This window comes from Podospora pseudopauciseta (assembly GCF_035222475.1).
Source record: "Podospora pseudopauciseta strain CBS 411.78 chromosome 7 map unlocalized CBS411.78m_7, whole genome shotgun sequence".
Taxonomy (NCBI): Eukaryota; Fungi; Ascomycota; class Sordariomycetes; order Sordariales; family Podosporaceae; genus Podospora; species Podospora pseudopauciseta.
The window spans coordinates 1,411,569-1,439,141 of NW_026946667.1; the positions used below are offsets into that span (position 1 = coordinate 1,411,569).

The 27,573-nt window shown below is 53.8% G+C and overlaps 11 protein-coding genes across 11 annotated transcripts; 7 read left to right on the top strand and 4 right to left on the bottom strand.

Moving 5' to 3' along the window:
* QC763_707470 (uncharacterized protein) lies at window positions 1-2,379 on the top strand (the record flags this gene model as incomplete). Its single annotated transcript, XM_062915735.1, has 3 exons — window positions 1-235; window positions 297-2,203; window positions 2,338-2,379. 2 exons carry the CDS (start codon window positions 1-3, stop codon window positions 761-763), a joined length of 702 nt encoding a protein of 233 aa, XP_062761731.1. The 3' UTR covers window positions 764-2,203; window positions 2,338-2,379.
* On the bottom strand, window positions 1,258-2,445 carry QC763_707480 (uncharacterized protein; the record flags this gene model as incomplete). The annotated part of the gene is made up of 1 exon (XM_062915736.1): window positions 1,258-2,445. One exon carries the CDS (start codon window positions 2,443-2,445, stop codon window positions 1,258-1,260), a length of 1,188 nt encoding a protein of 395 aa, XP_062761732.1.
* Window positions 2,446-3,290: 845 nt separating this feature from the next.
* On the top strand, window positions 3,291-6,029 carry PAP1 (polynucleotide adenylyltransferase). Its single transcript, XM_062915737.1, has 2 exons — window positions 3,291-4,561; window positions 4,615-6,029. The coding sequence occupies exons 1-2, from the start codon at window positions 3,674-3,676 to the stop codon at window positions 5,710-5,712; spliced, it is 1,986 nt and encodes a 661-aa protein (XP_062761733.1). The 5' UTR covers window positions 3,291-3,673; the 3' UTR covers window positions 5,713-6,029.
* A 991-nt stretch (window positions 6,030-7,020) lies between these two features.
* On the bottom strand, window positions 7,021-9,222 carry QC763_707500 (uncharacterized protein; the record flags this gene model as incomplete). Its single annotated transcript, XM_062915738.1, has 3 exons — window positions 7,021-8,587; window positions 8,636-9,005; window positions 9,060-9,222. The coding sequence occupies 3 exons, from the start codon at window positions 9,220-9,222 to the stop codon at window positions 7,021-7,023; spliced, it is 2,100 nt and encodes a 699-aa protein (XP_062761734.1).
* A 426-nt stretch (window positions 9,223-9,648) lies between these two features.
* On the bottom strand, window positions 9,649-12,671 carry QC763_707510 (uncharacterized protein; the record flags this gene model as incomplete). Its single annotated transcript, XM_062915739.1, has 2 exons — window positions 11,637-12,671; window positions 9,649-11,584 (listed from the first exon to the last, which is right to left on the bottom strand). Exons 1-2 carry the CDS (start codon window positions 11,927-11,929, stop codon window positions 9,649-9,651), a joined length of 2,229 nt encoding a protein of 742 aa, XP_062761735.1. The 5' UTR covers window positions 11,930-12,671.
* Window positions 12,143-16,588, top strand: QC763_707520 (uncharacterized protein). The gene is made up of 5 exons (XM_062915740.1): window positions 12,143-13,906; window positions 14,087-15,058; window positions 15,114-15,394; window positions 15,450-16,329; window positions 16,361-16,588. The coding sequence occupies exons 1-4, from the start codon at window positions 13,715-13,717 to the stop codon at window positions 15,973-15,975; spliced, it is 1,971 nt and encodes a 656-aa protein (XP_062761736.1). The 5' UTR covers window positions 12,143-13,714; the 3' UTR covers window positions 15,976-16,329; window positions 16,361-16,588.
* A 650-nt stretch (window positions 16,589-17,238) lies between these two features.
* On the top strand, window positions 17,239-17,926 carry QC763_0106440 (uncharacterized protein; the record flags this gene model as incomplete). Its single annotated transcript, XM_062906461.1, has 2 exons — window positions 17,239-17,513; window positions 17,854-17,926. Exons 1-2 carry the CDS (start codon window positions 17,338-17,340, stop codon window positions 17,924-17,926), a joined length of 249 nt encoding a protein of 82 aa, XP_062761737.1. The 5' UTR covers window positions 17,239-17,337.
* Window positions 17,927-18,323: 397 nt separating this feature from the next.
* QC763_707530 (uncharacterized protein) lies at window positions 18,324-20,385 on the top strand (the record flags this gene model as incomplete). The annotated part of the gene is made up of 4 exons (XM_062915741.1): window positions 18,324-18,983; window positions 19,042-19,513; window positions 19,563-20,156; window positions 20,219-20,385. 4 exons carry the CDS (start codon window positions 18,324-18,326, stop codon window positions 20,383-20,385), a joined length of 1,893 nt encoding a protein of 630 aa, XP_062761738.1.
* Window positions 20,386-20,946: 561 nt separating this feature from the next.
* QC763_707540 (uncharacterized protein) lies at window positions 20,947-23,167 on the top strand (the record flags this gene model as incomplete). The annotated part of the gene is made up of 2 exons (XM_062915742.1): window positions 20,947-21,184; window positions 21,251-23,167. The coding sequence occupies 2 exons, from the start codon at window positions 20,947-20,949 to the stop codon at window positions 22,831-22,833; spliced, it is 1,821 nt and encodes a 606-aa protein (XP_062761739.1). The 3' UTR covers window positions 22,834-23,167.
* A 196-nt stretch (window positions 23,168-23,363) lies between these two features.
* On the bottom strand, window positions 23,364-23,978 carry QC763_707550 (uncharacterized protein; the record flags this gene model as incomplete). The annotated part of the gene is made up of 1 exon (XM_062915743.1): window positions 23,364-23,978. The coding sequence occupies one exon, from the start codon at window positions 23,976-23,978 to the stop codon at window positions 23,364-23,366; it is 615 nt and encodes a 204-aa protein (XP_062761740.1).
* A 358-nt stretch (window positions 23,979-24,336) lies between these two features.
* On the top strand, window positions 24,337-27,322 carry SCP1 (calponin; the record flags this gene model as incomplete). The annotated part of the gene is made up of 2 exons (XM_062915744.1): window positions 24,337-25,120; window positions 25,195-27,322. Exons 1-2 carry the CDS (start codon window positions 24,954-24,956, stop codon window positions 27,320-27,322), a joined length of 2,295 nt encoding a protein of 764 aa, XP_062761741.1. The 5' UTR covers window positions 24,337-24,953.
* Between the last annotated feature and the right edge of the window lie 251 nt (window positions 27,323-27,573).

The following is a 27,573-nucleotide window of genomic DNA, read 5'->3' on the forward strand; positions in this document are numbered from 1 at the left end:
ATGAGTACAACAACAAGACCCACGCAAAAACCGCCCACTTCGGCCCTCACGCCAAAAAAGCTATACCTTGTATTATACAACTCCGCCTCGGCGGTGGCCTGGCTGACGGTGCTCGGGAGGGTGGTCGTGACGTTGAACTACAAGGGGGATCCGTTTTTCGTTCCGTTGGTGGTGGACAATTTCGCGAGGGTGACGCAGACGTTTGCTGTGATGGAGATTTTGCATGCTTTGACTGGTGAGTCCCTCCCCCCCTTTCGCAACTCTCTAGGGAGCCTCGCTGACGAATCACCCCCCAGGCGTCGTCCCCGCCCCCGTCTTCACAACCCTCATGCAAGTCGCCTCCCGCCTCTTCCTCATGTACGCCATCACGCTCCCCTTCCCCCAGCTCAACTCTTCCTTCTGGTACTCCTCCATGCTCTGCGCCTGGGCCACCACCGAGGTTATTCGATACACCTACTTCGTCTTCAAGCAATTCGACCGCATCCCGGCTTCTCTTCACTGGCTGAGGTATTCTGCCTTTTTGATCCTCTACCCTATTGGGATCAGCTCCGAGGTTGCCATGACGCTCAGGGCTCTTTGGGGTCCTGCGAGCAGTGAGGCGTTTGCTTGGAGCAGCTGGTACCCTCATGCGCTGGGGGCAGTGTTGTTAAGTTATATCCCGGGGAGTGTGGTGCTTTATGGGCATATGTTGAAGCAGAGGAGGAAGTATCTTGGTGCTGGGGCGAAGGGGGAGGAGGTTAAGAACCAGAAGAAGAGACAGTAAATGAGAGGTTGAGGAATCTAGGGGATTAACAGAGTTAAGATGAGGTCCAAGACGGGAGGATCTGGCATTGCGTTATGGCATTACGACATTGGTTTTTTGGACGACCATGGTTACGATTGCATCAGTTTGCACTTTGAAGGAAAACAGCGGTCATTTCCAATGCGTTGAAAAGGACGGGGCGGAAAAGATCAACGTGTGTGGTATCTTACTTGTGTACTAGTACGACGTTATAGACAAGAGGAGGAGCATCATAGAAAGCGAAGCCGCGAGCACCTGGTTATCTAGAAAGGCAAGGAGGAAAAGGGGGCGGAAGGAGAACCCCATAACAAAGAAGAACGCCGATTTCCAAAACAAAGCAACCGTCCCAACCTCAACGCCGAGCCATTGGCCCCTTATTATGTTGTCCTTATGCGTGTATCGTCTCTGTCGAGCTCTCATACCATTCCTGGTTTACCCAGCTTGCGATCATATCTCTCGCATCAGCGGAGAGTTTGTCATATCCTGGATTCTCTTTTGGTTCGAACATTGCTGTCGTCTTTGTTAGCCACCCTCGTTTGGATCTCACAACTGGAAGAATACTCACACATGTGCGCCCAAGTCTCATCCCTCGCCTTGTCGTTAACTGCTGGTCGCCAATCCCCGGCCTGATCCCTCTGCGGCACCACGCAAAACGTCCTCTCGTCTCCCAGCACTGTGCCGACCATGCTGACCTTTTCGAGAGCCCCCGCACTTTTCCCCAGCCGGGTGTAGAGGTTCCCGAAACCGACGTTCAGCTCCTTGTTGAGGCGCATCATGTACGCCACCCGCTTTCGAAGTTCTTCTTTTCGGGCGAGGCAGCCGACGAATTCGAGATGGGAGGTGGCCCAGGTGAGGCCTTGGGTTATCTGCTCGCGCTTGAGGTAGGCCGCCGCTCCTGTTGCGGTTATTGCGCCTACTGCTCCGGCTGCCAGGGCGAGGGTCCCCCATTTTCCCCACCCGCCTCCTCCGGTTTGTGGTTTTTGGTCTGGTTGTTGTTGTTGTTGTTGTTTCTGGGTGGATGGTGGGGCTTCGATGGCTTTTTGGGGAGCTTGTCGTTGTTGGTGGTGGTTTTCTTTGGCTGCGTTGGAAGAAGCACCGCCCCATATCGATGCCAGGCCGCTTAGTTGACCCATCACTTCTGCTGCCTTGGAGTAGTGCGTTTCTGCCCCGTGGGCGACGACGCCGGGGGAGATGCCGAGATAAGGGGTGTCGAAGGCGAGGACAGCCTGGATGTAGGGGAACATGAGGGAGTTGAGGGGGGCTTTCATGTTGCCTTGGTCGGGGGAGTTGCCGTTGTTGGGGATGGAGCCGTTGATTGCTTGTTCGGAGGCGATAGAGATGGCTGTTTCGGCGGCGACGATGCCGCCCATGGAGTGGCCGATCAGGATGACGCGGACGCCGGGCTCGACGGTGGGGGAGGGGGTGCCGAGGGAGACTTCGAGGTCGATTACCTTGTTGAGGAGCCAGTCGCGGAAGCGGTTGACGCAATCGGTTAGGTCGCCGCGGGTTTCGTAGGTGGGGTAGATGAGGAATTCGAGGTTGAGTTTGGGGAGGAGGGGGCGGAGGAGGGAGAGGAGGTGGGTTGGGAAGGCTTGGTTGGGGCCGAAAGTGTGGTCGTTACCCTTGAAGCCGTGGATGAAACAGAGGAGGAGTGTCTTCTTCATTTTGGGGATGGGTAGGCGGTGGCATTGGTGGTCGGTTGGGCGGGTGCGACTGCAATACAGGGAACTGCTTGAGCTGTGATATAGAAATAGAATCGGGAATCTAGAACTGCATCACAAGGCTGGCGTTGCGGGCGCTCAGTGTGGGGGCGGGGCCTGTGACGCATGGCAGATTGGCACTTCAGGTTGATGCAACTCCACATGCCGTTGGAGATCTCCCAGAGGCTTGTGAATGCCCAGAACGCTGGGGCTTGCATTGCTCTTGGTAGGCCATATCATGGAAAACTGATACGTAGACTGGTACCCATCATAGAGCTACTGAAAGACAGTCAATAGCTGCCGGAGCATAGGCAATGTCCCTAGCAGGTAGTTGATAGGACTTCAGGAATAATCGGGATGTCTTGCAAGAGAGTTAATTGACGGCATCTATCGTCTTTCAAGGTCTTAATATTCCATGTCGTGGCCTGCATGTTTGTCCCTAGTGTGAGCACATGCCGAGACTTGAGCGATTCTAAGCCTGGTTCTGGTTCTTCGTGATACGAATCTTGTAGGAAATGGCGAGGGACACTTCATAACGACATACCCAGTGTTTGATGGAAATCGTATTGGAGATGGGTACTTGGAAGTAGGGTGGCGTCCAAGGCTAGGCAGTTCTGGAGGTGACAGCTTACAGTGCCACAGCTGTTCGTGTCCTAGTTGACAGTTCATAAATGAGAGATTTCCAGGACGTGGCAGCAGACACTGCAAGATTATCTTCAGATTATCTTCATAATTCTATTCTATCTCTTCCATCGTCAAAGAGATCAGTCAATCGCTGAAGCAGCGGCATAAGAAACTCTTGATTAGGTAAGCTTACACCCGTTGCCTGTGGGCCGCGTCCGTGCGCAGAAACGCGCCAAGAGAGACGGGCCCTGGCCCTGAGCGAGTTGCTTCTTGTCGCAGTGATCAAAAGCGCGGAAACGTCTCTGAGCATCATCCAACTTCAGTTCCTTTCAGCGCAGTCGAGGTGACCAGCCTGGCATCGACCACGACGTACTTCGTACCATGCCTTGAACTCGGTTCGGTCGCTGCATCTTCTTTCACTTTTTCTTCTCCTGCTCGGTCTTATTAACTGCTTCATTAAGGTTCGGTTTCTTCTACTTTTGATTTACTACCATATGTGCCGCCGTTCGGTTTGCTTTTCAACTACCACTTGCCAGAAATACCTAATTGCCATCTTTCAATAGTCACCATGACTGAACGCGTCTACGGCGTCACGCCGCCCATCTCGACGGCTCTCCCCACCGAGGCAGAGAAGCGAATGCACCAGGCGCTCCATGAGGAGCTGCGTGCCCAGGGCACTTTCGAGAGTCGCGCCGAGACAGAAGCGAGGAAGAAGGTTATTGCTCAGCTTGAGAAAATCACAACTGCGTTTGTCAAGAAGGCTACGGCCGAGACCCAAAACTCGTTCATGGTGCGCGAAGCGATTGGGAGGGTGTTTACTTATGGCAGTTATCGTCTTGGTGTCTATGGTCCGGGTTCCGATATCGATACCCTGGTGGTGGCCCCCAAGCATGTCACGACCGAGCAGTACTTCCGTCTCTTTCCTCCCCTCCTCGTCGAGATGGCTCCCTCCGGCGCCATCACTGATCTCACTCCAGTCCCCGACGCCTTTGTGCCCATCATCAAGTTTGAGTTTTCCGGTATCAGCATCGATCTGATCTTTTGCTCCATCAAAGGTCTCACCCAGATCCCCGAGGACAAGAGTTGGAACCTGACCGACAACACTCTGCTGCGCGGACTGAGTGAAAATGAGGTGCGTTCGCTCAACGGAACAAGAGTCACAGATGAGATCCTCAACCTCGTCCCCGAACCTGCTACCTTTAAACTAGCTCTCCGGGCCATCAAGCTGTGGGCGCAACGCAAAGCCATCTATGCGAACATTATGGGTTTCCCCGGAGGTGTTGCCTGGGCCATGCTGGTTGCCAGAGTGTGCCAGCTATATCCCAAAGCAACAAGTGCGGTTGTGGTGAACAAGTTCTTTCATATCATGTTGAAGTGGCCCTGGCCGCTGCCTGTCTTGCTCAAGGATATCGAGTACAACATTTCCGTTACACGGGCCCCTGTTTGGAATCCCAAGGTACGTCAAACACCTCATAAGCTTGGACAGCAATTGACTCACCATCTGTACAGCTATACTCCAGCGACAGAAACCACAGGATGCCCATCATCACCCCAGCATACCCAGCCATGTGCGCAACCCACAACATCAACAGGTCCTCCAAGGTGGTGATCATGCAAGAGTTGGAGAAAGGAGTCCAGGTAACTGAGGAAATCATGACAGGCAGAGCACCGTGGAAGGCGCTATTCACCAAACACACCTTCTTCACGTCTGACTTTCGGTATTACCTTACAGTCATTTCGTCTAGCAGGACCAAGGATGCCCAGAACGTGTGGTCAGGTTTTATTGAGTCGAGGGTGCGTGTTCTTGTGAACAAGATTGAGAATCATGCCGCCATAGTACTAGCGCGCCCATTCAACAAGGGGTACGACCGTCAGCACCGTTGCCAAAATTATGAGCAGCTTGGAGATGTGGTCAACAGCGGAAGCTTGGCATACCTGTACAAGCCCACGCCCGAGGAGGAGGAGAAGGTTAAGGGTGAAGCCAAGACAGAAGTCAAGGCAGAGTTGATCAATGCGAATCTGAAGCCAGAGAGTGTGTTGCAAGATGGCCCAGTCGTTAAGCCCGAGCCTGATACCGAGACTGCAACACCCCCGCCCGTTACAGCAGCAGATGGAGCTGCCATCAAGCCAGAACCGGGCGCAGAGTCAGCCATGCCACCCCCGGCGCCACCACCAGTCGCCGATGGGGTCAAGAAGGAAGAAGTCACAAAGAATGGAGATGGAGGCGAACAGAAAGACGGCAACGACGACGAAGTCAAGCTTGCCGATATCCCGGAGAAGAAACAGGAACTGGAAGTGTTTACCACTAACTACTACATTGGGCTACAGCTGGGCAAGACGCCCGCGTCACTCGATCTTTCTCGCGAGGTCCAGGAGTGGATGAGCATGTGTCGCAGCAGCGACCTCTACAAGGAAGGCGTCAACTTTCTCGCCGTCACTCACATTAAGAACACGATGCTTCCCGACGACGTATTCGAACCTGGCGAGGTGAGGCCGCGTCCCCCGAAGAAGAAGCTCAAGAGACAAGCGCCGGATGATTCTTCGGCGCAGCAACCGACAAAGAAATCCAAGCCAGTCGGGCCAGCTCTGACCCCGGCCGTGAGCTAGCGGTCTCGTGCGAGCGTACCATGACACAGAAAGTTTTGGAGTGTAAAAAAAGCAACACATTGTTGAGTTATGGGATTTGGCACCTTTGAGAAGATAATCGCGAGAAAAATTTACAACAGCGGCTGGGTTTTGGGGCGGCGGCGGCGGCGACGGCGTTGGTCATTGGGTATGGGGTAGTGTAAAGTATTTAGATCTTTCTAGACTAATAGAGTTAGGGTTTTGGGGCACAAGTGCCTCCCAAATTTCTTCGGGTTGCTCTGGGTCAATGGGGTGATGGAATGTAATTTATGCTATGTCGATGTATATAATCAAATGCTAATCGAAGTTTGCAACTTTCAATGTGAGGTGGTATTCTCAGACGCCATGATGACTAGCAGGATAGTGATGCTTTTCTGATTCTGGTAACGAGTGATATCAAGCAAACAATCAGCAATACCCAAAAATCTCTTCGGCACTGTAGGGGACTTTGGGGGGGGGTCATGGTCACCGGCGGAGAGGGGAGGTGGGATAGGGACTTTTGGACGGGGAGGGCGAGACTCGAGTTCGGCGGCGTGGGGGGTTGAGTTTGGTAAGGTGCATGCCGTGATTGTTGAGAAGATCAGTAGAATACTAACGGCGGTGTGGAGGAGGTTGACCACCTATCTTTGCTTCTCGCACTGCTCGAGATTTAGCAGGGCTGGTTAGAGATACACATGAGCTGATCAAGAACGAGGTAAGACTGGCTCGCATGAGCAAGAACCATCGCTGGCATTGTTGTCAGTGTCAACGGGTTCACCACAGCCAAAATTGACCTACAGACATCGTTGCTCCTTCCTTGGTGCAATCAATGGTTTGTGTAGTAGGTCAAACACGCCCCTTCCAACAGCTCCAGTTAGCCTATCCATATTGGCCCCTCGTGGTCCAGTGGTAAGGCTGCTGGAGCTGCTCCCAATTGAAGGATTGGGTCCAGCAGCCTTCTCGATTCGATTCCTATCCGGAGTAAAAGCCCTACGGGGTTCTTCGTAGCCGGTCACCCCTCTCAACCTGGCAATGGGAGGGTTGGCTGGTGAGCTCCTTTGCCCTTTTCGACTGTCCTTTTCTTCTGTTTTTACTTGGCTGTGTAAGTGAGTAAGTCCACGAAGGTGGGAGCCTTGGGAATAGTTTCAATGAACCTGGTTGGTCGGTGAAGTCGCATTTAAAATGGTCTCTATTCTCGCGACTGCTATTTGACCAAGTCGTCAACACGACCACCATGTCATAACCTAAACTCATCTCTCATAACAAAAGCCACCCAAACCGCCGTTGTATCCTCACCTACACCACCACCGCTCACAAATAATACCCCAGCCCCAACCCCAACCTCTCACAATACTCCACCTCCCTAAACAGCCCATCCCTCGACACAGGCCAATCCAACCCCCTCAGCACCCCCCTTCTCCTCCCCTTACTCACAGCCTCCCACACCCCCGCCCTCTCCCTCTGCCCCAAACTACCCTTCCACCCTTCCCCCCTAGCCCTCAACCACCCCCTCTCCAAATTCGGATTTCCTTCCTTCACAAACTGCGCAAAACTGTCCAAGACAAATTGCTCAAACGCCCTATCCCCTCCATCACCATCTCTCTCTCTCATCCCCTGCCTCCTCAACGTCCCAAACACGTAGTACAACTCCCCCGAGTGACACCTCAGATAAGGTTTCCTTGTATCACCCAATGGTTTCCCTTCTGTCCGCGGCGGCTCGCACACGTCTAGCTTGGGCCAGCCGGGCATTTGATATGTCCGGTCGAATTCGTAATAATATAAAGAGGAGAAGAGGTTGTTTTGGACGGCGGCAAAGGCGGTGGCTTGGTCTACGCAGCGGAATATTGCGTTTGTGGCCAGGCGGGTGGTCAGGTTGAACAGGTCGAGTGTTGCGTTGCCTGTGTTTGGGTGGGCTACGGGGGGCAGCTGGGAGGGGGAGAAGCCTTGGGAGAGGAGGTACTCAGTAGCATCGGTGGTGGTAGACGAGGGGAAACTGATAAACGGAGCGCCGTCGTCGTGGGTGATGCCCATTAATATATTTAACGGGCGGCGGCGTTTGGGAGAAGGAAGAGAAAGCGACAGTTCTGATGTGGTGAGGTATGTCCCGTCTACCACTAAATATCTCGCTGACGTGAGGGAGGTCAGTGTCGATGCTGGGACGGCGCGGAGGCAGTCGACCTGAGAGGGGGCGTTGGTGCAGTTTGTTGCGTTGAGGATGGTGTTGGCTACCACCGAGACTTGCTCGGGGATGGTGTAGTATTTCGAGTAGGTTGTTCCGTAGTTTAGACCGCCGAGGTTGCTGAGGAGGATGGCGCCCGAGAATTTGTCGAGGGCTTTGGGGGAGGCGATCAGGGCTCTGACCGAGGCGGCGCCAGCGGATTGGCCAAAGATGGTGATGCGGTCTGGATCGCCGCCGAGGGATTGGATGTTTTTCCGGACCCAGTCCAGGGCTGTGATTTGGTCGGCGAGGCCGTAGTTGCCGTTGGTTTTGCCGTCGTTCAGGGCTAGGAAGCCGAGGGTGTGAAGGCGGTAATTGATAGCTACGACGATGATGTCACCTCTGGAGGCCATGTTACCCCCGTCAAAGGTCGGGTCGTTGGCTGTACCGCCTGTGAAGGCACCACCGTGGATCCAAAAGGCGACAGGGCGGAGCTGCTTCTTGGAAGGAGCGGAGTTGGGATTGGGGAGGTGGGGTGTCCAGATGTTGAGGAATAAACAGTCTTCGGTACCGGTGTTGCCTCCCTGGGCACATTGGGAGCCATACTCCAAAGCAGAGGCAGCCTCTCCTGAGCCCTGGAACAGAGTCGGGTATGTGAATCTTTGCGGCTGCGGCGCATAGCGGACTCCGAGGAAGCGGAAAGAAAGACGGTCTCGAAAGCTATCTCGAGGTCAGCACATGTTGCCTCTCAGGAAACGGAAAACATACCCTGTCAAAGTCTGGTTGTTGACATCTACCGAGACCTGCCATTTCGAGCTCGTATCCTGGAATGTCTCATTCGAGAAGGGTGCTTTGTTGGTACAAAGACCAGCGAGTTCATCACGGCTCTTAGCCGAGCTGATATCACTGTCAACGTCGATGGTTTTGCGGCCTGAGATCCAGAACCTAGACGATGAGCTCGCCCGCTTCTCATAGCGAAGATAGTCAAACAATGGTTGAAGCAAGCCTTTCTCGCCCTTCTTCCTGCCTTCCGACCATGGTTGCTCTCCTAGTCCAGAGCAGATCTTTTCAAATTCATTGTTAGCCACACGAGACTCGGTCACGATCACAGTCGAGTCCGCAAAGCGGCTTTCAGGTCCTGCTTGGGTGTTAGTCAAAGATGAACACAAACGCTCGGAGATAGGAAACCTACCCTGGAGATCATTGTTCGTCAAGATAGTCAACCCAGTATTCAACTTCTTGAGAGATTCACCCGCAGCCAACCCAGCCAGGGCAACAACTGCCCCCAGGAAACGCACCATACTGAAAGGGTCCCACCTGTGTAAAGAACGAAAATTTCGGCACAGGAAACGCATATCTGGGGAATCTCTGTGTTTAATATCGCCACTAGGCAAACACCTACTACGGTTCGGTGCATCAGTTAGACAAGGGACCTTTTGTCACAGTCACGGTCCCCCGCAGCCGGATCTTGCTACCCGAGAGTGTACGGTGTAGTAAAGTCTCCGCGATTTGGTGTTTCCCTCCATCGGATCACAGGCTCACCGGGCCCAGTTTCCTTTATCCCCGCGGTGTAAAAAGTTCGCCTTAGTACACCACGAGAAATCTACTCCAGCCTCCCGGCTAGGTGGCGGGTATAGCGTAACGCTGAACGGGTGTAATTTAATAGGCTAAATAGAAGAGAAGGTACCCGCCCGTCAACCAAAATGCAGGAACCGTCCAGTGGAGTTATGCAAATGCTTATTTTAAGGTTCGGTTGTGTATTTTGGAGAGTGTCCGGCCGGCTAGACCTGGATCTCACCTAGCTTCTTGACTACCTTTTCGTGGAGGACCATTGACAGGCGAGCCGCCACCGCGTCATTTGTTTCGTCGTCCTTTTCTGATAGACCGAGTTGTTCACCCCCGGCGATACATTTCTGGGTAGCTCTTTCGTAAAGCTCCCCCATGCAAGCGCCCAACTCCGCGATTTGGTCGGTGGCGAGCAGACTATCGCGGACCTTGAGGGCAAATGATGGCCTGCCGCGGGCGACGTTGAGGTTGATGCCGAGGACTTTGTCGACGGTTGCCCAGTGGGCAATCTCAACCAAGAGGACGCCGAGACTGTAGATATCAAAACTCTTTTTGAAACGCTCACGTTCGTCCGGGTTTGTTGATTGTGCGTTGGGGTGCCTGTAGAGGTTGTACTCAATGTCGTCACCTGGCCCGGGAATATCTGTCATTTCGTCCGCCCGGGCTGGCCTGGAGAAATCGAATCCTGACAGGTAAGGTTTGCCAAAGTCGACGTCTCCGCTGGTGGTTTTGAAGAAAATGATATTGTGGCTTCGAAGCCCCTTGTGCAGCCAGTTGACAGCATGGAGATAAAGCAGGCATTTACTGATGGCATGAGCCAGCTTGACCCGCTTTGTGACAGGCGGCTTTCGTGTTGTCTCGAGGAGCTCATGGAGCGACACCGGAGGTGAAGATTGGTTAAGGCCATTGTCTATTGGTCTTTCAAAGACCAACCCCAGGCGCATATTCAAGATGTCCTCATCTTCGTCCTCTTGCCCGTTCGAGCTTCCTCTGTCAAAATAACCGAGGCAATGAGGTGTTCTAAAGTCCTCTGGTTTTGGTGTATGGTTCAACAGGGCCGCTAGCTTGGCTACCCTTTCGAGAATCACGGCTTTCGGGGGTGATGAATCCCCCGGTCTTTGCGGGTCATATTCTTTCCATTCAACCCAGACCTTTTTCTTGACACCGTCTTTGACAAGGACAGCCTCACATCTCGGCTGATCAGACTCATCGGCTGCTGGGTCAAGCTCGATCATGGAACGATCGAGAAGGAGGCGTTTCTCGCCTGGTTTTCCGAGCTCTAGTTGGTTGGCCGTTGCCTCGTCCAATGGCCTTTTGTGGGCAGACTCGATCGACTCGTTAAAGGCTTTGAACTTGGCAAGCTGCGATATTAGTTCGAGCCCGTCGGCGTTTGCTTGTTTCTTCGCCACGGTGAGCTGTGCTGTAGGGAGGGCTGAGCTGGCTTCAAGCCTGATGTTGAGGGCCATGACAAGCCGAGACAAATCACTAATCTTGTGGTGCAGCTGCAGGACACCACGGTTGGTGTCTTGTACTGTATGGTGAATCTCGACTTGCATGCGTTGGTCGAGGATTCCAGTCATGTTATCATTCAATGTTGAGAACCTGGAGAGGAGAAGCTCAAAAGCGGCCTTGTCAAAGGCAACCCATTGCAACCTCTGGGAAGCTTCATGTGACGATTCCTTCAGACTTCGCATGGCTTTCTTGATGAAGTCCCGCCGTCTCTTGGGCAGTGGAAAGTTGGCCTCGGCCGCATCTTTTTCAGGGTTCTCGAGGACCTGATCTTGGTCAGGAACAGCCCTCAGACCTTTTCGTTTCTCTTGGTGTTCTCTGAACTCTTTGAACAAACACTCGACTTGGACCAGTAAGTCAAGCACTGTCTGGCGATGCAGAACGAAGGTGTTGGATTCGAGGACTTTATCCCTTCGTTTGGCGTCCAGGTCGAGCAAGCCAGATGCTTCACTCCAGGCAAATAGACGTTGCTGTTCCATGCGAAGCCTCAGATTGAGATACCTGGCATCGTCCGGGAAGTTCAAGGCGGTTATGACCAGTTGGATCCCCTGAATACATCCGCTGTAGACCTGGAGGCCAATAGAAGCCACGCCAATGGCGAGCCCTGCTAATGATACGGGATCCATGGTACCATGCCAGGTGCTAGGGAAAGGTATCAGCCACGCATATGTATAATGGGAGTGGTGTGCCATACTTAGCAGAAAGGTGCCGCTGTGGCTGGTGAGCCGAGAAGAGTTGGGCTTGCGAGATGCGACCGAGGTTCTCACCAACAGCTACTCTTGTCCGTCTATCCGTAAAATGTGTGCGATGTTCTAAATTCCATAGCTCCTTCCCCGCTACAAGGCGGTGTCCCCACAACGTAATCAGGCTCGATTGATGCAAGCACATTTGCCGGCGAGCCTGACTTTCCTCATCGGTCACTCGCCGATGCAGTGGAAAGTGGGAGACGTGTAACGGTGAATCCCACAGTGCTCCATCCTTGTGCATAATCTTTTTTTGGGGGCCATTTTCCAGAGGGCAAGTTTCTCTTCTTGAGAACTCACAGACCCTAATCCTTTAACCCTTCTACATGCCCTGCCAGTCAAGGGTTCTCGCAACAGTTTGAACTTCAAGATGCATTTCAACTGTCGAGACAACTCACCGGGGTATCGCTTACCCATCTGCGGAGTAACCGTGACCAGATTCCCGACAAATCCATCACTAGAACCCGGAAAGCAACGTGGCCAGCGTTGCAACGACATGCGGGTGATATCTGGGCTGGCAAGGGGGGGTTGTTTGTCCCTCTCGAGAGGTTTGCTCCAGCGCTCTCTCGCACTCGGGAGTGCTCCGAGAGGGCCCCGACGCTCCTCCGGACCCCACCCGGGCCGTGAGGATTTGCCAATTCGGCCGTCTCATCTCGCTGACCGGATCGTGAGGCATGTCGTCGAGGGTGGGCTGGCCTGGGCGCTGTGACGACACTGAAAAGGCTGGCCCTAGCACATCCGAGATTGGATTGCTGTGTGGGGGAATTTAAACTCTTACAACGGTCGCCCGCTCTGGCCCCAGCAAATCCTCCAGGATGACCACCTTGAGAGGTCCCATCCCGCTCATCCCGGGCCGCCAGCGTAGCATTTCTCCTGTTTCGAGCACCAAGAGCTGAGCGCGCCACCAATCAGCATCAACAGCTACTCGGGTTTCAGCTGGGCCAGCGGTCCAGGGTCACTCAGTCCTCCTCATTATCGCAATCTGCATGTAGAGAGAGCCCAACAAAAGGCTCAGGACATCCATCTTCATAAGCCATGGCGGCTGGCTGGCTGTCCATGTCGATATCGGCCGGTACCTTTACCTTGAATCGAGATCCCCCGTGGAGCGGCCCGCCAGGTCCCGGTTGCTGTCTTTGTTATCCACAGACTGAGTGTCTGTGATTCTCGGATAGCATCCCGCCTCACTTTGTTCAGAGACACTTATTAAACAGCTGCCCAACCCGAGCACGCCATCACATCAAAAACGGCAACCAGCCCCGTCCCCATCCCATCATCTGCAGCTAGTTGAGGCCCCGCGTGGAGAGAGAGGGTCGAAAACCGGTCTGGCGAGGGGAAGCTTGGCTTCCTGATTAGTTCGACGCGGAGAGACGCCCAAAGGTCCGGTTTGCCCTAACAGAACCTGGAACCCTTCACGAATCTGCACAAGCAGCCCGTCGAGTCCCCGTCGTCACAGGCCGAGTCCACTCACTCAACAAAAAAAAAATTCTCAATTGGGCCATTGACCGCCTGTCCTCTCTCGTTATCTTTCCCCCGCCACCAAGCAGCTCTCGGACTCGCTTGATTTGTTGCAGGAGGAAAAAAAAGGGCGAGAGGAGAGGAAAGGCTGCCACGCTTCAATTATATTTTTACCACCAACTACTCCCCCCGTCCGGCATTGCTAGCTACCAGGCCCGCTGCTAAGAGACATTCACTGCACCGTTAACCCGCTATACCCCTTCCGAGGTTCCGCTCCCCGACTCCCCGAAGCCTAGTCCCTGCTTTCCCAGACGCGGGCGGCATACAGCAAGCAGCGTTGCCCCCAGGCCCGCCTCCTTATTCCCATTACCGATTACCCTTAAGCTGCTGTGAATGCCCGCCCACTCCTCCATTCGTCTCAACCCAACCCGACAAGTTGTGAGATTCTGCCCTGCCTCGGATTCTGACCCCTCTGGCTGTCTGTTTCTGCTCGCATCGCCCTGATCGCGCAGCAGCCTGTCTGACCTCACCCCCCTTCCCCCCCCCGCCGAATCGTCTGATCTGATTGCCGACCATGGAGACCTTCTCGCCGGAAGCCCCACACTCGTCAGCCGCTTCCACTAACGGCTCGCCTGCGGTGTCTAGCGACAGCCCGGGGACGGCGACCTCCTCCTCGTCGAATGCCTTTTCGGCGACCATTGATGGCCGCCCGTCGCAGCAGCACCCGGCGCCGCCTCCTTCGGTCCCCGCAGCATGTCTCGCCTGTGTAAGTGAATGTTACTTTTTGTCTTTTTTGTCGTGAAAGCCAAGGTACCCCCCGGACCAGTCCAGCACCACTCTGATGGTGGCCAGGTCACCGGTTAGCTTGGATCGTGGTGTCAACATCGCCGAGTTGTAACGTGAGCCCTTCAGAAAAGATGGTGTGCTAATACCCGTGATGCAATAGCGTGGCAAGCACCTCAAGTGCGATGGGAACACCCCTTGCTCCCGTTGCACAAGCTCCGCTACAGAGTGCATCTATGTTGCTTCTCGTCGTGGATACAAGGGCCCTCGGAGGAATGCTGCCCAGAATCCTAACAAACGCCATGCCTCGTCGTCGCCTCCGTACTCGGGGCCTACTGTCGAGAGCTGCCCGATGATGCTAGGGCACACCCCCGTGTCTATTCCTGCTCCCTCCCTCTCAGCCTTCAACCCGGCCATCGTCTTGCCGGAGCAGTCGCCGGTCTCGTACGCACCTACTCCTGCTCTTAACCACGCCGGTCTCTATCGAAACTCGTTTGCCTCACCCTTGGACCCCAACACCATGGCCCCTCCCAACACCATGGCCCTGACGACCTCGTCAGCGATCCCCCATGTTCAGCCACCAGTGACCACCCTGGCCGAGAGATGCTTCGATGCCTTCTATCACTACTTCCATGCCGCCCACCCCTTTGTGCTGCCCAAGGAGTACTTACTTCGGCTGCTCAAGGAGGGCAACACCCCTGGCCTCAACGTGGTCATGGCTGCCATCAGATATATTGGCTCGCTCTTCTTGGATGCCGGTCCAGCCAAGGCCACCTATCTGGAAGAAGCCATCAGGCAGTGCTATCTGCCTACCACTACCAAGGATGGCTTCCTGATCCAAGCCTTGTTGCTAATCATCATTGGGCTGGATGGGAGCTGTCAACAAGAAAAGGCACGGGAGTTGTTGGCGGACTGTGAAAGATTTGCTATTGAGATTGATCTGAACAAGCGCCAGTTTGCATCACTGCACGGCCACGGTAATCCCGTCGTGGAGGAGAGCTGGCGGCGAACATGGTGGGATCTCTTTGTGTGTGACGGCATGATTGCTGGTGTCCATCGCATCACCAACTTTTTGCTCTTTGATATTCAAAACGATGTTGGGCTGCCGTGCGAGGAGCAGCAGTATCTCACAGGGGTAAGAACTTCTCGAGCGTATGTGGATGTGATGTGAGACTGATTTACCTTTATAGCGCATCCCTCCACCAGCATACATGGAAGACTTTGATGACCAGCTCTTCTCCGGTGAAGACCGAGAGTTTTCGTCTTTCACCTACCGTATTGCTGCCATCAGAAATCTCGGCAGGATGATGCGGATGCCTCAGATTATGTACCCGGGAGACGACACCATCTCCCGGATAGAAGCCCTGCTCACCAACTGGAGGCTCCACCTGCCCGAGGCCAAGAGGGATGATCTGAGCAAGAACTGCAAGCTGGATGAGATGATGTTTCAGGCGCATTTTATCACTCATGCGTATGCCAAACCCATGCCTTGAGAGCCATGTGAGAGATACTGACGTTTTCCACAGTTGCACCATCATGCTTCACCAGCCCCTATCCCAGCTCGACTCCTCCCCCGTCCAAGCTGTCAACTCGTGCGCCCCTCACCGACCAGTCCCCTCGGGCGACAACTTCAACGCCCACACCCGGCACACCATCACGGCCGCCTGCGAGATCAGCAAGATGGTCACCCAAGCCGTGCCCATCATCCAGCACACGCACTTCTTCACCTGCGTCGTCACCCTCAGCTCCATTGTCCACTTGTCAAAGTGGGCGTTGTACTTTATCGAAGACGAGGAAGACCTCCGGCAGCAGATCAGACTGAACATTGGCGCCCTCAACAAGCTCAGCAAAGTGTGGAAAGCGGCAAACACGGCTTGGGGTCAGGTGAAGGGTGTGGCACAGGAGATTTACAGGGAGAAGAAGGCGCACCAGATCAGCCCGGCGTTCTGGGTTGGTTTCACGCAGGAGCAGATGATTAGCAGTATCCAGGCTGATGAGGGGATCATGAGCGAGTTTAATAGTATGTTGACGCAGGTGACGCAAGCGCCGTGATATTTTTTTGGTTTCTGTTTCTTTGCATTTTGGAAAATTCGGGGGCAGGATTTAACTTTTGGAAAATCTTTTTTGGATTTTTGTTTCTAGGTACGACGATGACTACTACTACTACTACTGCAGCGGGATTTCATAGGGGGTTGATGAGATGATATCCTTTGTTCTGTTTCACAACTTTTTGGAGAAGAGGAATTATGGAGAGAAGTGGTTTATGACACCAAAAAGGGACAGGGAGGGTGGGGGGCGAGGGGAAAATGGAGTTTTTTTTTGGGGAAGTTGATTTCTTCTCTGGATAAGGGACATATTATTTGGGGGTGGATGGCTTGGGGGGATATTTTTTGACAGGACGACAAAGTCTATTTTTTTTTTTTTTTTTTTTTTTTTGGTGTGTGTGTGTGTGTGTGTGTGTATCCGTCACGTTTTGTTCTTTTGGCTGGGCAAAATTGGGCACATATGAGCGAACAGGGCAGGCATGGAGGTTACTGGTGATTTAGTTAAGATTTCTTTTGTATTTGGATATGTACAAACTATGCTCATCTTTGGCTTATGTTGTGAGCAGTGGAACTCTCTCTGGGGAGGGGGGTGAGTTTAAAGTCCATGAGTATGACCCCTTCGCTAAAGATTTCCGGTTCGGTATACTCTGTGATGCATCACAAGATCGATCACTTTGACTTGATACCCACGAGGAAGAAGTACCAGATTCCCGAGGTCTGCGTCGCAGTGCTTGTCGTTCTTTATAGTGGACGGCGATCAAAGTGGGCCACCTAGATTGATAGTAGTACCTGGGACTAAGGCACGCACTTTATATGCCGGCCTAATGTATGGAACATTGGAAAACGACCAACGACTTTTATTTTGCGTATATTGCCCACTTATTACATGATTATGACCATGACGGAGAGATCCCCGAAGGTTCCAGCCTGGTATGTCCAATCATGGGGAAGGGAGTGGTTGGTACCTGCAGTTGGCGGAGAGTTAACTGCATAGGTACACAGGTAGGTTGTCAGCGAGGCGAGGCAAGTTCCGGGGATCTGGATGTCTTGGATTGAGGTAGTGAGGATTCCTGAGAGATCGAATCGGAGGGGAGGGGGAGGGGGAGGGGGAGGGATCGTGCCGGTGACCTCCTTTAGGGTCGTGAAGATATATATATATATATACTTTGAACATCGAGAGCGTGTTCATGGGATCTTGGGATGTCATGCAGATCACCCCCTCGGGTATCTCGAGGCTATTAACGGTGATAAGCAGCGATCAGCTCACGCTAAAACTCTACTGTACACCACCACCCCAAATTCTCCCGCTGAAGACTCGTCGTGTCTCAGTTTACCACACCAAAAAGGACGCCGACCGGGCTCGGGTTGGATGAGTTCGTGGTTCAGCTTCCCGCATTCCGACCCGAGTGAAGTCGGCGACCACGTGGTGTCTTCCGTCCTGTCGAAAGGACAATGGTTGGCTGGCAATCACCCCTCACAACGGCGAACATATACACTCCCTACATATCAACGCCAACCACCCAACACCCAGCAACTACATAGCATGTAAGCCCCTTGCATCACCACGAGAACCTGTCATCGGCGATGTTGTCCCACCCAAAAACCCACACACAACATCACTGACTGGCACTTGTGTATGACTATAGTCCCGGTAAGCCCTGCGCATGTATGTGGGGTGTGGTCAGCGGGTTTGATGCAAGGGTGAGGCTCAAGATGTTGATTCCAACCATCGCCGTTTATTGTGCTTTGGTGATGGTGGTGCCCGCTCGTGCCAAGGCGCCTGTCAGTTGCTTATTCTTTGTGCACTCTCATCACTCATCCACGAGCTTACATACTCGGAGTTTGGTGTGCCTTGTCTACTCGGGGATTGACAATGGCGCGGTAGATCCGCGAACTACTTGCACCACTACACCGATAGCTCCCCGGCACTTGACGTGTTGGGAATAGTGAAGCTGTAGGAATGCTAGCCACTTTCCAAGACTGATTGCTGTTGGTTCAGCTAGACTGGGTTGGTTGGCGATTGAGCTACTGACGATAACTCCGGAGTTAGTAGTTGAAGATGCCCGAGTTTTGGGGAGGAGGATCGTGAACTGGAGGGGAGGACTGGACGGCGTTTGTCTTGGATGACGGTGATCGGGGTTCATTCGGAGGGGATGAGCGTTGAGAAACCTGGGCTGGGTATGAGTATATAATGGCTGGGTGCAGGTAAAGGGAGAAGGCTGTGCAAGACTGCTGCTGACTGAGGAAACGAGAGTGCTCATAATCCCATCTGTCCGCCTCCCAACCCGCAGACATCATCCCGTGTTCACCTGCCTCATCTTTCATTCTCGCCATCCTCCCAACCATCATCACAGCATGAACGCCCCATCAAGCTCCTCCTCCTCCTCCCCAACAATGGACCCCGAATCCGGCCCCTCCCCCTCCCACCTGAAAAACACCACCCTCACCTCCCTCACCTGGTCCTCCCTATCCCACGCAATCTCCACGACCCCCATCCTCACCTCCTCAACGGGCCTCCTCCGCCCAGGCGAACTCCTAGCAGTAATGGGCCCCTCGGGCTCAGGCAAAACAACCCTCCTCAACCTCCTCTCCCGCCGCCTTTCCCCATCATCCCCCTCACCCATTCTCCTAAACGGAAACCCCCTCCCCCTCCCCCAATTCCAATCCCTGACCCGCTTCGTCGAACAGACTGACTCCCTCATCGGGGCCCTAACCCCACGCGAGACCCTCCACTTTGCCTCACGGCTCTCAAGCGCGGGGATTAGCAAAAAAGAGAGGCGGGAAAGGGTAGAGGGTCTACTCGGGAGTTTCGGCCTGGTCGAACAAGGCGATGTAGTGGTCGGGACTGTGACAAAAAAAGGGTTGAGCGGAGGGCAAAAGAGGCGGTTGGGGGTTGCAAAGGAGGTTATCACCGGGCCGAGGGTGGTCATACTTGATGAGCCGACCAGCGGGCTTGATGGGAGGGGGGGGTGGGAGGTTGTCAAGTTTTTGAGGGGGTTGGCGAGGGAGAATAATGTGGGTACCTAGGTACTCTTCTGGGAGTGGTATGGGAATGATGCTAATTGGGGTGCAGTTGATTATTGTTGCGAGTATACACCAGCCTTCGACCGCGACGTTTGACCTGTTCGACAAGCTGTTGCTCTTGTCAGAGGGCAAGACGCATTATTTTGGTTCGGTGGAGGGGGTGGGGGGGTATTATGAGAGTCAGCTTGGGATGGTCATGCCACGGCATGTTAATCCTGCTGAGTGGTTGCTTGAGCAGACTAATATTGATTATGCCGATGATAAAGAGGCTGCGAGGGCGAGGCTGGAGGAGATGCAGTCTGGCTGGGAGAGGTCGGATTTGAAGAAAAAATTGGATGAGGATGTTGCTGCTGTTGCTGCTGGGGCGGAGAAGGGGGGGGATGAGCTTGTGTTGGGGAATGATGAGGCGAGAGACAAAAGGCCGGGGATGGCGAGTGTGGTTGTGACGCTGGTGCACAGGAGCTTTATCAAGAGTTATCGGGATGTCGTTGCCTATGGGATTAGGTTGGCGATGTATACTGGTATGTGTCCTTCCTTTGGTTGATACAGGAGAAAACTAACAGAGAAAAGGTCTCGCCATAATGATGGGCACAGTCTGGCTCCGTCTGCCAGCCACACAAGACTCCATCATCCCCTTCACCAACTCCATCTTCTACGGCAGCGCCTTCCTCAGCTTCATGGCTGTGGCGTACTGTCCCGCCTACCTCGAAGATTACAACCAGTATGCTAAAGAGAAACGGAACGGGCTCTACGGCGCCACCGCCATGACGCTGTCAAACCTCCTCGTCGGGACACCATATCTCTTCCTCATCTCAGTCGTCTTCTCAGTAATCAGCTACTGGCTCTCCAACTTCCAGCCTACCGCCAAAGCCTTCTTCACCTGGGTCTTCTGGCTCTTCCTGGACTTGCTTGCCGCCGAAGGACTGGTAGTCTTTATGGCCTCTCTCTTCCCGTCCTTCGTCATCTCGTTGGCGCTGGTTGCGTTTGCCAATGGCTTGTGGATGAGCGTGGACGGGTTCATGGTGCCGCCGGGGACGTTGAATGTCTTTTGGAAATATGTTTTCCATTACTGGGACTATCAAAAGTATGTGTTTGAGAATATGATGATCAATGAGTTCAGCGAGAGAGTGTATACCTGCGCCGAGACGGCGGATGGGTGTCAATGTGAGTATCCAGTATTCTGCATCCTGACATGAGAGAGAATAGAAAGCTGACAGGAAATGCAGGCATGTGGCAGACTGATCTGGCTGATCAATGCCTGATCCGTGGAAAGGGAGTGTTGGATCAGTACGGATACAAGCCTGGGTATATGGGCAAGGATGTGGGCATCATGCTGGCCATCATTTTTGGATATCGGCTCGCGGGGTGGTTGGTGTTGAAGCTGAAGAAGTAGTAGAAACGGCGGTTGTGATGTCAGCGCGGCCGTGTAAGTGGAACGGGTCCTGCATCAGACTGCAGACGCTGGGTGGTTGACAGATGCAATCTATCTATGCTTAAGGCCAAGTACAGGCACTCATAGAATACAGAGTAGATACCCGCCAGACCATCGTCGAGCTTGAATCGAGTTGTGAAACAAAACGTACTCGGAGAAACGTAACTGCGTAACCGCCAGTACGTATCCGTAACGTGGGGAAAAACCCGACGGCCTGGTAACAGCGGGAGCTCTGACAGGGAATTGCGCACTGTGCCGCTAAATCGACAGGGCTGTAAATACGGCCCACCCGTCGCGTGCGAACGCGCTATGCCTCGACCTATTAACCCTGTACCTTCCCCATTCTTTTTTTTCTTTCTCTTTGTCTCTTTTTCCACATTCTCGCCATTTTTATTCCTCGGGAACTGCTTCCGATGCGTTTCTAGATGATCCAAGGGTAGTTCAGAAAGTAATCCGCCAAAAAATTCCCCCACCGCCAGCTTTTGAGGCCGTCTAGAAAAGTGATAACGGCCGCCTCTTCCGATGGCGTCGTTGTCTAGCACATCGCCCCTCATAACCCTGGGCACGACTATCTCGACTCCCAGTTCGCACCACACGGCTCGAACAGATGGGGACAACGTCGGCGACACGTCTGCTCTTACGAGTGTGGATGACTTAGACGACGATGATGACCAGCTGTTACCTCCGCCCTATCGAGATGCAGCCCAGCTACCGTTTATGATTAAGAACCAGTTACAGATCCACCTGGAGGAGAAGATGTGTATGTTTTTTGCTCCTTTGTTTTGTTGACTTGGTTCCCTTCTCCTAACTTTCCCCCCCTTGACAGACCCTGAGACCCTGAACATGCTCCACGCCCTCCTCTCCAACTGCGCCAGCTTCTCCCCACCCTCGAAAGAGCAAGGCTCCCAACCACCACAGACAGTCTACGTTCCCCCACCACACCAACTCGCCTTCATCAGCAGTCTCGCAATCCACCCGCGGTTCACCTCGGCCCCACCAGACGTCGAAACGACCACCCCGCCGGTGCGCGACGGCGCCGCTGCCCTCTCCTACCTCCGAGGTCTGCTGTCTATCGTCGGCCCAATAAACGCCAACTTTCGACAAGCATTCGAGTTCAAACCACCTCCATCATCCTCCCATGACAGGAGGTCAAGAAGGGGAGATGTGTTTGGTAACTGGTCAACCAGTGGCATGAGCGGAGCAGATAGTGACGCTTCCTCTTCTGATGTCATGACTGGTACCTTTGCCAGAGAAGGAGTCATTTGGCACCGCGCGAGTGATTTCTGGTCGGTGCTAGGGTGGTCATTTTGGTGCGCTGCGTTTGTGCCAGGGAGGTGGAAGTATTGGAAGCCCTGGTTGGAGTTTGTGGTTACGGTACTGGAGCAGGATTGGGATGATCGGTTGGCGATGGATGAGAAGACGACGACGGCGGGTGATGAGCCGTATCCCAATTTGAAGGGGAGTTTGTTGGTGGCTTATCTGGAGGATATCACCAAGGCGAGGAAAACCGTACAAAAGGAGGTGATGAAGGCTTTGACTTTTGCCTTGGAGGCGGGGGATAGGAAGGTGTATGGGGAGGTTTTCACGAATGAAGAGTTGGTTGGGCCGAGGACTATTAAGAGGAAGAGGGCGAATACAACGCTGGATCTGGAGAATGGCTGCTTCGGGGACTATGATGATGATGACTCGGACTTGGAGAATGAGGGGGACAGTCAGGAGCTGCCTTGCAGTTCTGCCAGGTCTGCGCGGGGGGTACAGAAAAGGACGAAGAAGGCGATGGAAAGCGATGCGGGCCCGAGGCCGGCTGCGTTTCGTTTGCCCGATGGAGTCGCCGAGACCATCCCATTCCGACTACGAATATTCCGTCTTTTATCGGCAGCGGCCCATTATCTCCGCGACGTATCCTTTCCTACTTCTGAGCTTTACCAGAGCTTCTCGTACAAGATCAGGACTTCACCGCTGCCTGTTTTTGAGCTCTTTCTCAAAGCACACAACGACCTGTCCGATGTTGCCAAAGTATTGCTCTACAGGAATGTTCTGGACGGTTTACTGCCGCCGAACGGCCTGCCGGATCCCGATCGTGTGGACCGCGACACGAATAGCCGGGATGACATCTCTGCTCTCGAGGTTATGTTGCAGAAGTGCCTCTTGCCGTTCCCGGCTGGGAGGATCACGGCCGAGGATAATGCCAAGTTGTCGATTGTGTTGGAGAATATGCTGTGGGTCTTGTATCTGGCGAGCGACATCACGGACGCGGCCGGTCTCAGGAAGGCGATTGAGACGGGGATCAAGGCGAGGGAGGCCAAGATTAAGGGGAGGGGGAGGGCGGGTGGAGTTGATAGGTTGGGGAGGGAGATGCTCGCGAGGTCGAGTAATAATCTGAGGGTGTTTGCGAGGATTCTCGGTTGAGGGGTGATTTGTCTGCTTATTACACGCGTTGACTTCCAAGCGCATTTTTATTGTTGGTTTTTGGCTTTTTGATACCCCCTCTGTATGGGAAAAGCATGGGCTATTATTTGACGGGATTCTTGCGGTTTTCTACTTGATGGTTTATCATTTGATGGGTGGTATGGTATGACTGGAAATCACAGGCGTGATGATCAGGGCGCATCATTGCTTTTACAATTAATCATGTTAAATGAAGGACTGTGTGTACATTTTTATTTCTACAGTTTTCGGGTAGATAGATGTCTTGACCGGATACCTCGTGGGACTCGTTCGGCCTGCAAAACTGGTTTCAACCACGCTTTAGAATGGAAGCAGGGATTGGTGCTGCTTTTGGCGGTCTATCGAGTACGGTGGTTATATACATAGTGTTGTACAGTTGAGAGGGGATGTAGAGACCAAGGCTATGCGTGCTTTTCCTCCGCCAAACTCCTTTCCACCCCCAAACACATCTCTTATTTCCTTCTCATGACATGTCCCTCTCCGTTCCAATATCATGGCTTCTTCGCCGCCCCCGGCGTCCACCCCTGAGGCTGCCACTCCTCCCCGGGTCCGGCCCTCTTCTGCCTCCACGGATCAACCTTTTTCTTCCCCCCAACCAAAATCTCGCCTTCCTCCCCTTGTTCAGCCTGTTTCTTCATCCCCTCCCAAACCTCCTCCCTCTTGACCTCCTTGGGCACTTTTTGTTGTACTTCCTTCTTCTCAACCCACATTCTGCTCCCCTCCAACGCTGGCTTCCTCTGTTCCCCCCCAACCCCATCCTCAATATATTTAGCCTTGGCCTCCCACCTCCTGTCTGCCTCTGCCGCCAAAATCTTGAGTCTTTCTTGTCTGATAACGTCTGCTTGCTGTTCTTCAATGGTGGGCGGGTCAGGCCGGGTGTGACGCAGCCACTGGTGCCACGCGGGCGGGATCTTGACCTCGGAGTGGTGGAGTTTGAGGGCAGGGTTGGGGCGGAGGATGCGGCGCCAGCGGTCCGGGTTGGGGTTGCCGCGGTCGTGGAACTCCCAGTAGGTGTTGCCTGAGAGGTCTTTGCCTACTAGGAAGTGGCGGCGCCAGGGGAGGCGGAGGGATTGGAATTTTTGGAGGAGGGAGAGGGGTTGGGACATTTTGACCTCTATATACAGGGTGGGCGAGGCAGTAAAGAAAAGAGCGGTTTTGTGAACGTGTAATACAGGGAGGTGGGGGTGGTGATGTTCGCGACGCTGTTCGCGATAATTTCTTTGGTGGTGAACAGCTACGGTGGAATAATTTGATCGAGTGACGTCGTTGCCAAGGGGTGGGATTTGGATGGGTTTAAAACTAGTGGGCACGGCATGGGAAAAAGCGGGCATGATTACTTTGGACGGGGTCCTCTTGGATTCTAGTGTGGACAGATACTACAAAAAGGGGCAGATAAAGTGGATTAGATCGTGAATGATCATCAACAGACTCCTCAATTGCCATGAGAAGGCATTGAAAGATGGTCAACATGCAACTCAAACTCAATGAGCTACGCAGGAGATCGACATCGAATATCCAGTCCAGAAAGCTTAATCCCAGCCACATATTATTAGCCTCCCCCACACTCCCCTCCCAGCGCACAGACAAACCTGTGTGGCTGGAGTTAAACCTTCCCGCCAAGCCATAAATGAGGGGCAGCACCCAGGCACACCAAGGCACGGCAAGGGATGTCCCCTGAAGAGGACGCCCTGAAGAATGCCCGCAATCTCACAAGAGACATGGCCCGCGACGACAAGCCTCACCACACCACATCTCGGTTGCCGACCTTCTTCCAATTTGCTGAAATAGACACGAACAAACGAGGCCCCGCAGCTTCATTTCACGGCCCGTCGCCAGACTAATTAACCTACCCTGAAAAGCTAGGGGACATCCGCTGCCAAAATTATCCATCTTTTAAGGGATAGGAGAGAGAGAGAGAGATCCGCTGACGCAACTGGCCCCGAACGGACTGCTTACCTGTTCTCACGACCCGAGACTCCCGGACTCTTTGTTGAACAGCTTGGAAAAGGAAAACCTACTTTGTACACGAGCAACACTTGCTTAAGAGAGAAACAATCCAGAAATCAACATTTGCCAAAAACATGGCGTCCGTGACATCGCTAGACGGCGACTTGCGCCGGTTGCGCCTGGAAAAGTACACGCCCGCCGCTGCGAACGAGGCAAAGCAATGGATAGAGAGTGTCATCGGCGAGACCTTGCCTGGAAAAGACCTGCTCGAGGGACTCAAAGATGGTGTTGCTTTGTGCAAGTAAGTCTGCCGCCGCACTGGTAACCTGTTGTACAACAGTTCGAAGGTTGACTAACACGTGCCCGGCCCCCCAGACTCGTCAACCTCGCCATCGGTCCTCCAGGAGTCAAGTTCAAGAAATCCGCCATGCCTTTTGTTCAGATGGAAAATATCTCCCACTTTCTCCGCGCCTGCCAAACACCGCCTCTCAACCTCCAACAGCACGACATGTTTCTGACTGTCGACCTCTACGAGCGAAAAGACCCCGCCCAGGTCCTCCAGTGCCTTGGTGCTTTCAGCCGGGCGGCCAACGCTGCCAACCCAGACACCTTTCCCAATCCGATCGGCCCCAAAGCCAAGAACCCGGCGCTGTTAAGTCCACAACCGACGGGTTACAATACTCCTCCACTTATACGTGGCCGAGGGAATTCCAATGCTAGCAATACCTCGTCTTCGGTGTATGGCAGGGGAACGCCGTCATTATCGGCATCGAGAACAGGGGGTGACGACGGACCATGGGGCCGGGCCAAGTCCCCAACGAACGGTGCAACTTCTCCTGGTGTTAGTAGCTGGAGTAAGAAGGAGCACGAAGGCGCCACATCTCCGGCCTGGAACATCGCCCAGTATGGCTACATGGGCGGTGCCAACCAGAATAACCTAGGGATCGCCTTTGGTGGCAGGAGGCAGATCACTAGTGCTGGTCCTGCAGTCCCAAGCTTGTACGAGAAGGAGAAGAAGAGAAAGGAGGAGGCCGAGAAGCTGAGGCTACAACAAGAAGAAGAGGAGCGCAAGAAGAAGGCGGAACTCGAAGCGGAAGAAGCACGGGTCAAGAAGGAAGAGGAGCGAAGGTGGGAAGAGGAGGCCAAGCGGATCAGGGAAGAAGAGCGGAGGAAAATTGAAGAGGAGAAAAGGCGGTGGGAGGAGGAGGAACGGCAGTGGAAGATGACAGAGGAAAAGAGGCGCAAAGAGGAGGCCGAAGCTGAAAGGCGGTTGCAGGAGGAACGTGCGAAGGCTCGACAGCAAAAGAGCGGGTCCGAGCTTCGTGGTCAGTACTTGAGCCAATATCAAGCGGGTCAGGAGTCATCAGATAAGGAACGCATCAGACAGCTCGAAGAAGAGCTTGCAAAGGCACGAGAGAGGGAGGCCCAGTATGAGCGGGAACGTCAGGGGCGGTCTCGCGGACATGGGAACAGGGATGCCAAGAAGGCGAGATCTCGATCTCGCAGCCGGCCTGCTGCTGCGGACAAGGTGAGCAGACAGGACTCGTGGAGTGTGAGGGATGAGCAGAACTTTGCTTCGAAATCGTGGCACCATCACCAAAACGAGGTCGACATTGAAGAGGAACCTCCGTTGAGCCCACCGCTTCCATCACAGTCACCGAGACCACTCCCCGACCCGGCAAAGGTTAAGACCCATCGCACGGGAGAGAAGTCGTCTTTGCCACCACCGACTTTGCCCATCAGGAAGCAGCCCACTGGTGGTCAACCGCTTCCCATCGCGAAGCAGCATACTGGTTCTCGCCCTCTTCCTGATCCGACTACTTACTCCGCGACAACATCCCCAGAATCAACCCGACAACTCCCCACCCCTGGGTCGGCTGGTAGTAACAACCGCAGCCCGTTTGCAAAGCCAACCAGCCCTCGCTCCTCCAAACAAACCACCAGCCCCTTTTCCACTAAACCAACTACCACACCCTTCTCAACCAAACCGCCCACCAACTCCCCCTTTACATCCAAACCAACAACCAACTCCCCCTTTGTATCCAAACCCCCCTTTGCCAAACCCGCCCCCCAACCCACCTCTCGCACCGACAGGTACCTCTCCTCCAACCCCGCCCCCCTCCACTCCCCCCCTACTTCAACCTTTGTCAAAGAACTTGCCGGGACGGTAGACGAACACGCAGAGGAGGATCGCCGCCGTCAACAAGCCCAGAAACAGACAAAGGCTGCCGGGTGGGCTAGCAAGTCCCTCTTGGAAAGGGAGATGGAGCTGGAGAGACAGCGCCAAAAGGAGTGGGAAGAAAGCCAGAAGGAAACGGCCAAGGCGGTCAGGACGGCGGATGGGGTGGAGGGGATTGGAGGTGGGATAGGGGGTAGGTGGGATGTGGGACAGTGGAGTGGGTATACGGGGGGTGATGGGCAGAATAAGGGCGGGCAGGGGATTGGGGCCAATAGGAGGCAGATTGTGGGGCCTAGGCCGCTGCCGGGGAATGGGGGGAGGTGAGTGTAGAGGTTTTGGTAATTGGGGGGGAGGGCTGATGATTTTTATTTGTAAAGGGAGGATAGAGAATACCCGGTTTGGGATGGTCAGAATGATACCAGATTTTCTGTCAAAGATACGTTTGTCAGGTTAGGCGTGGTGTGTGTGTGGGTGGGTGATAATAGATGACAATCCAGCAGAGAGTGTTTAGGCTTTGTAGATGATTTTTGATATTTTTCACTTTCGCTCCTATGTTAACACCCCTACTCCGACAG

Excerpts from the sequence above, each read along its gene's own strand:
- PAP1 (XM_062915737.1), top strand. The coding sequence starts at position 3,674 with ATGACTGAACGCGTCTACGGCGTCACGCCGCCCATCTCGACGGCTCTC. Across the intron at positions 4,562-4,614 it reads CCCCTGTTTGGAATCCCAAG|CTATACTCCAGCGACAGAAA; the intron begins GTACGTCAAACA and ends CCATCTGTACAG.
- QC763_707520 (XM_062915740.1), top strand. The coding sequence starts at position 13,715 with ATGGAGACCTTCTCGCCGGAAGCCCCACACTCGTCAGCCGCTTCCACT. Across the intron at positions 13,907-14,086 it reads CCGCAGCATGTCTCGCCTGT|CGTGGCAAGCACCTCAAGTG; the intron begins GTAAGTGAATGT and ends GTGATGCAATAG. Across the intron at positions 15,059-15,113 it reads AGCAGCAGTATCTCACAGGG|CGCATCCCTCCACCAGCATA; the intron begins GTAAGAACTTCT and ends TTACCTTTATAG.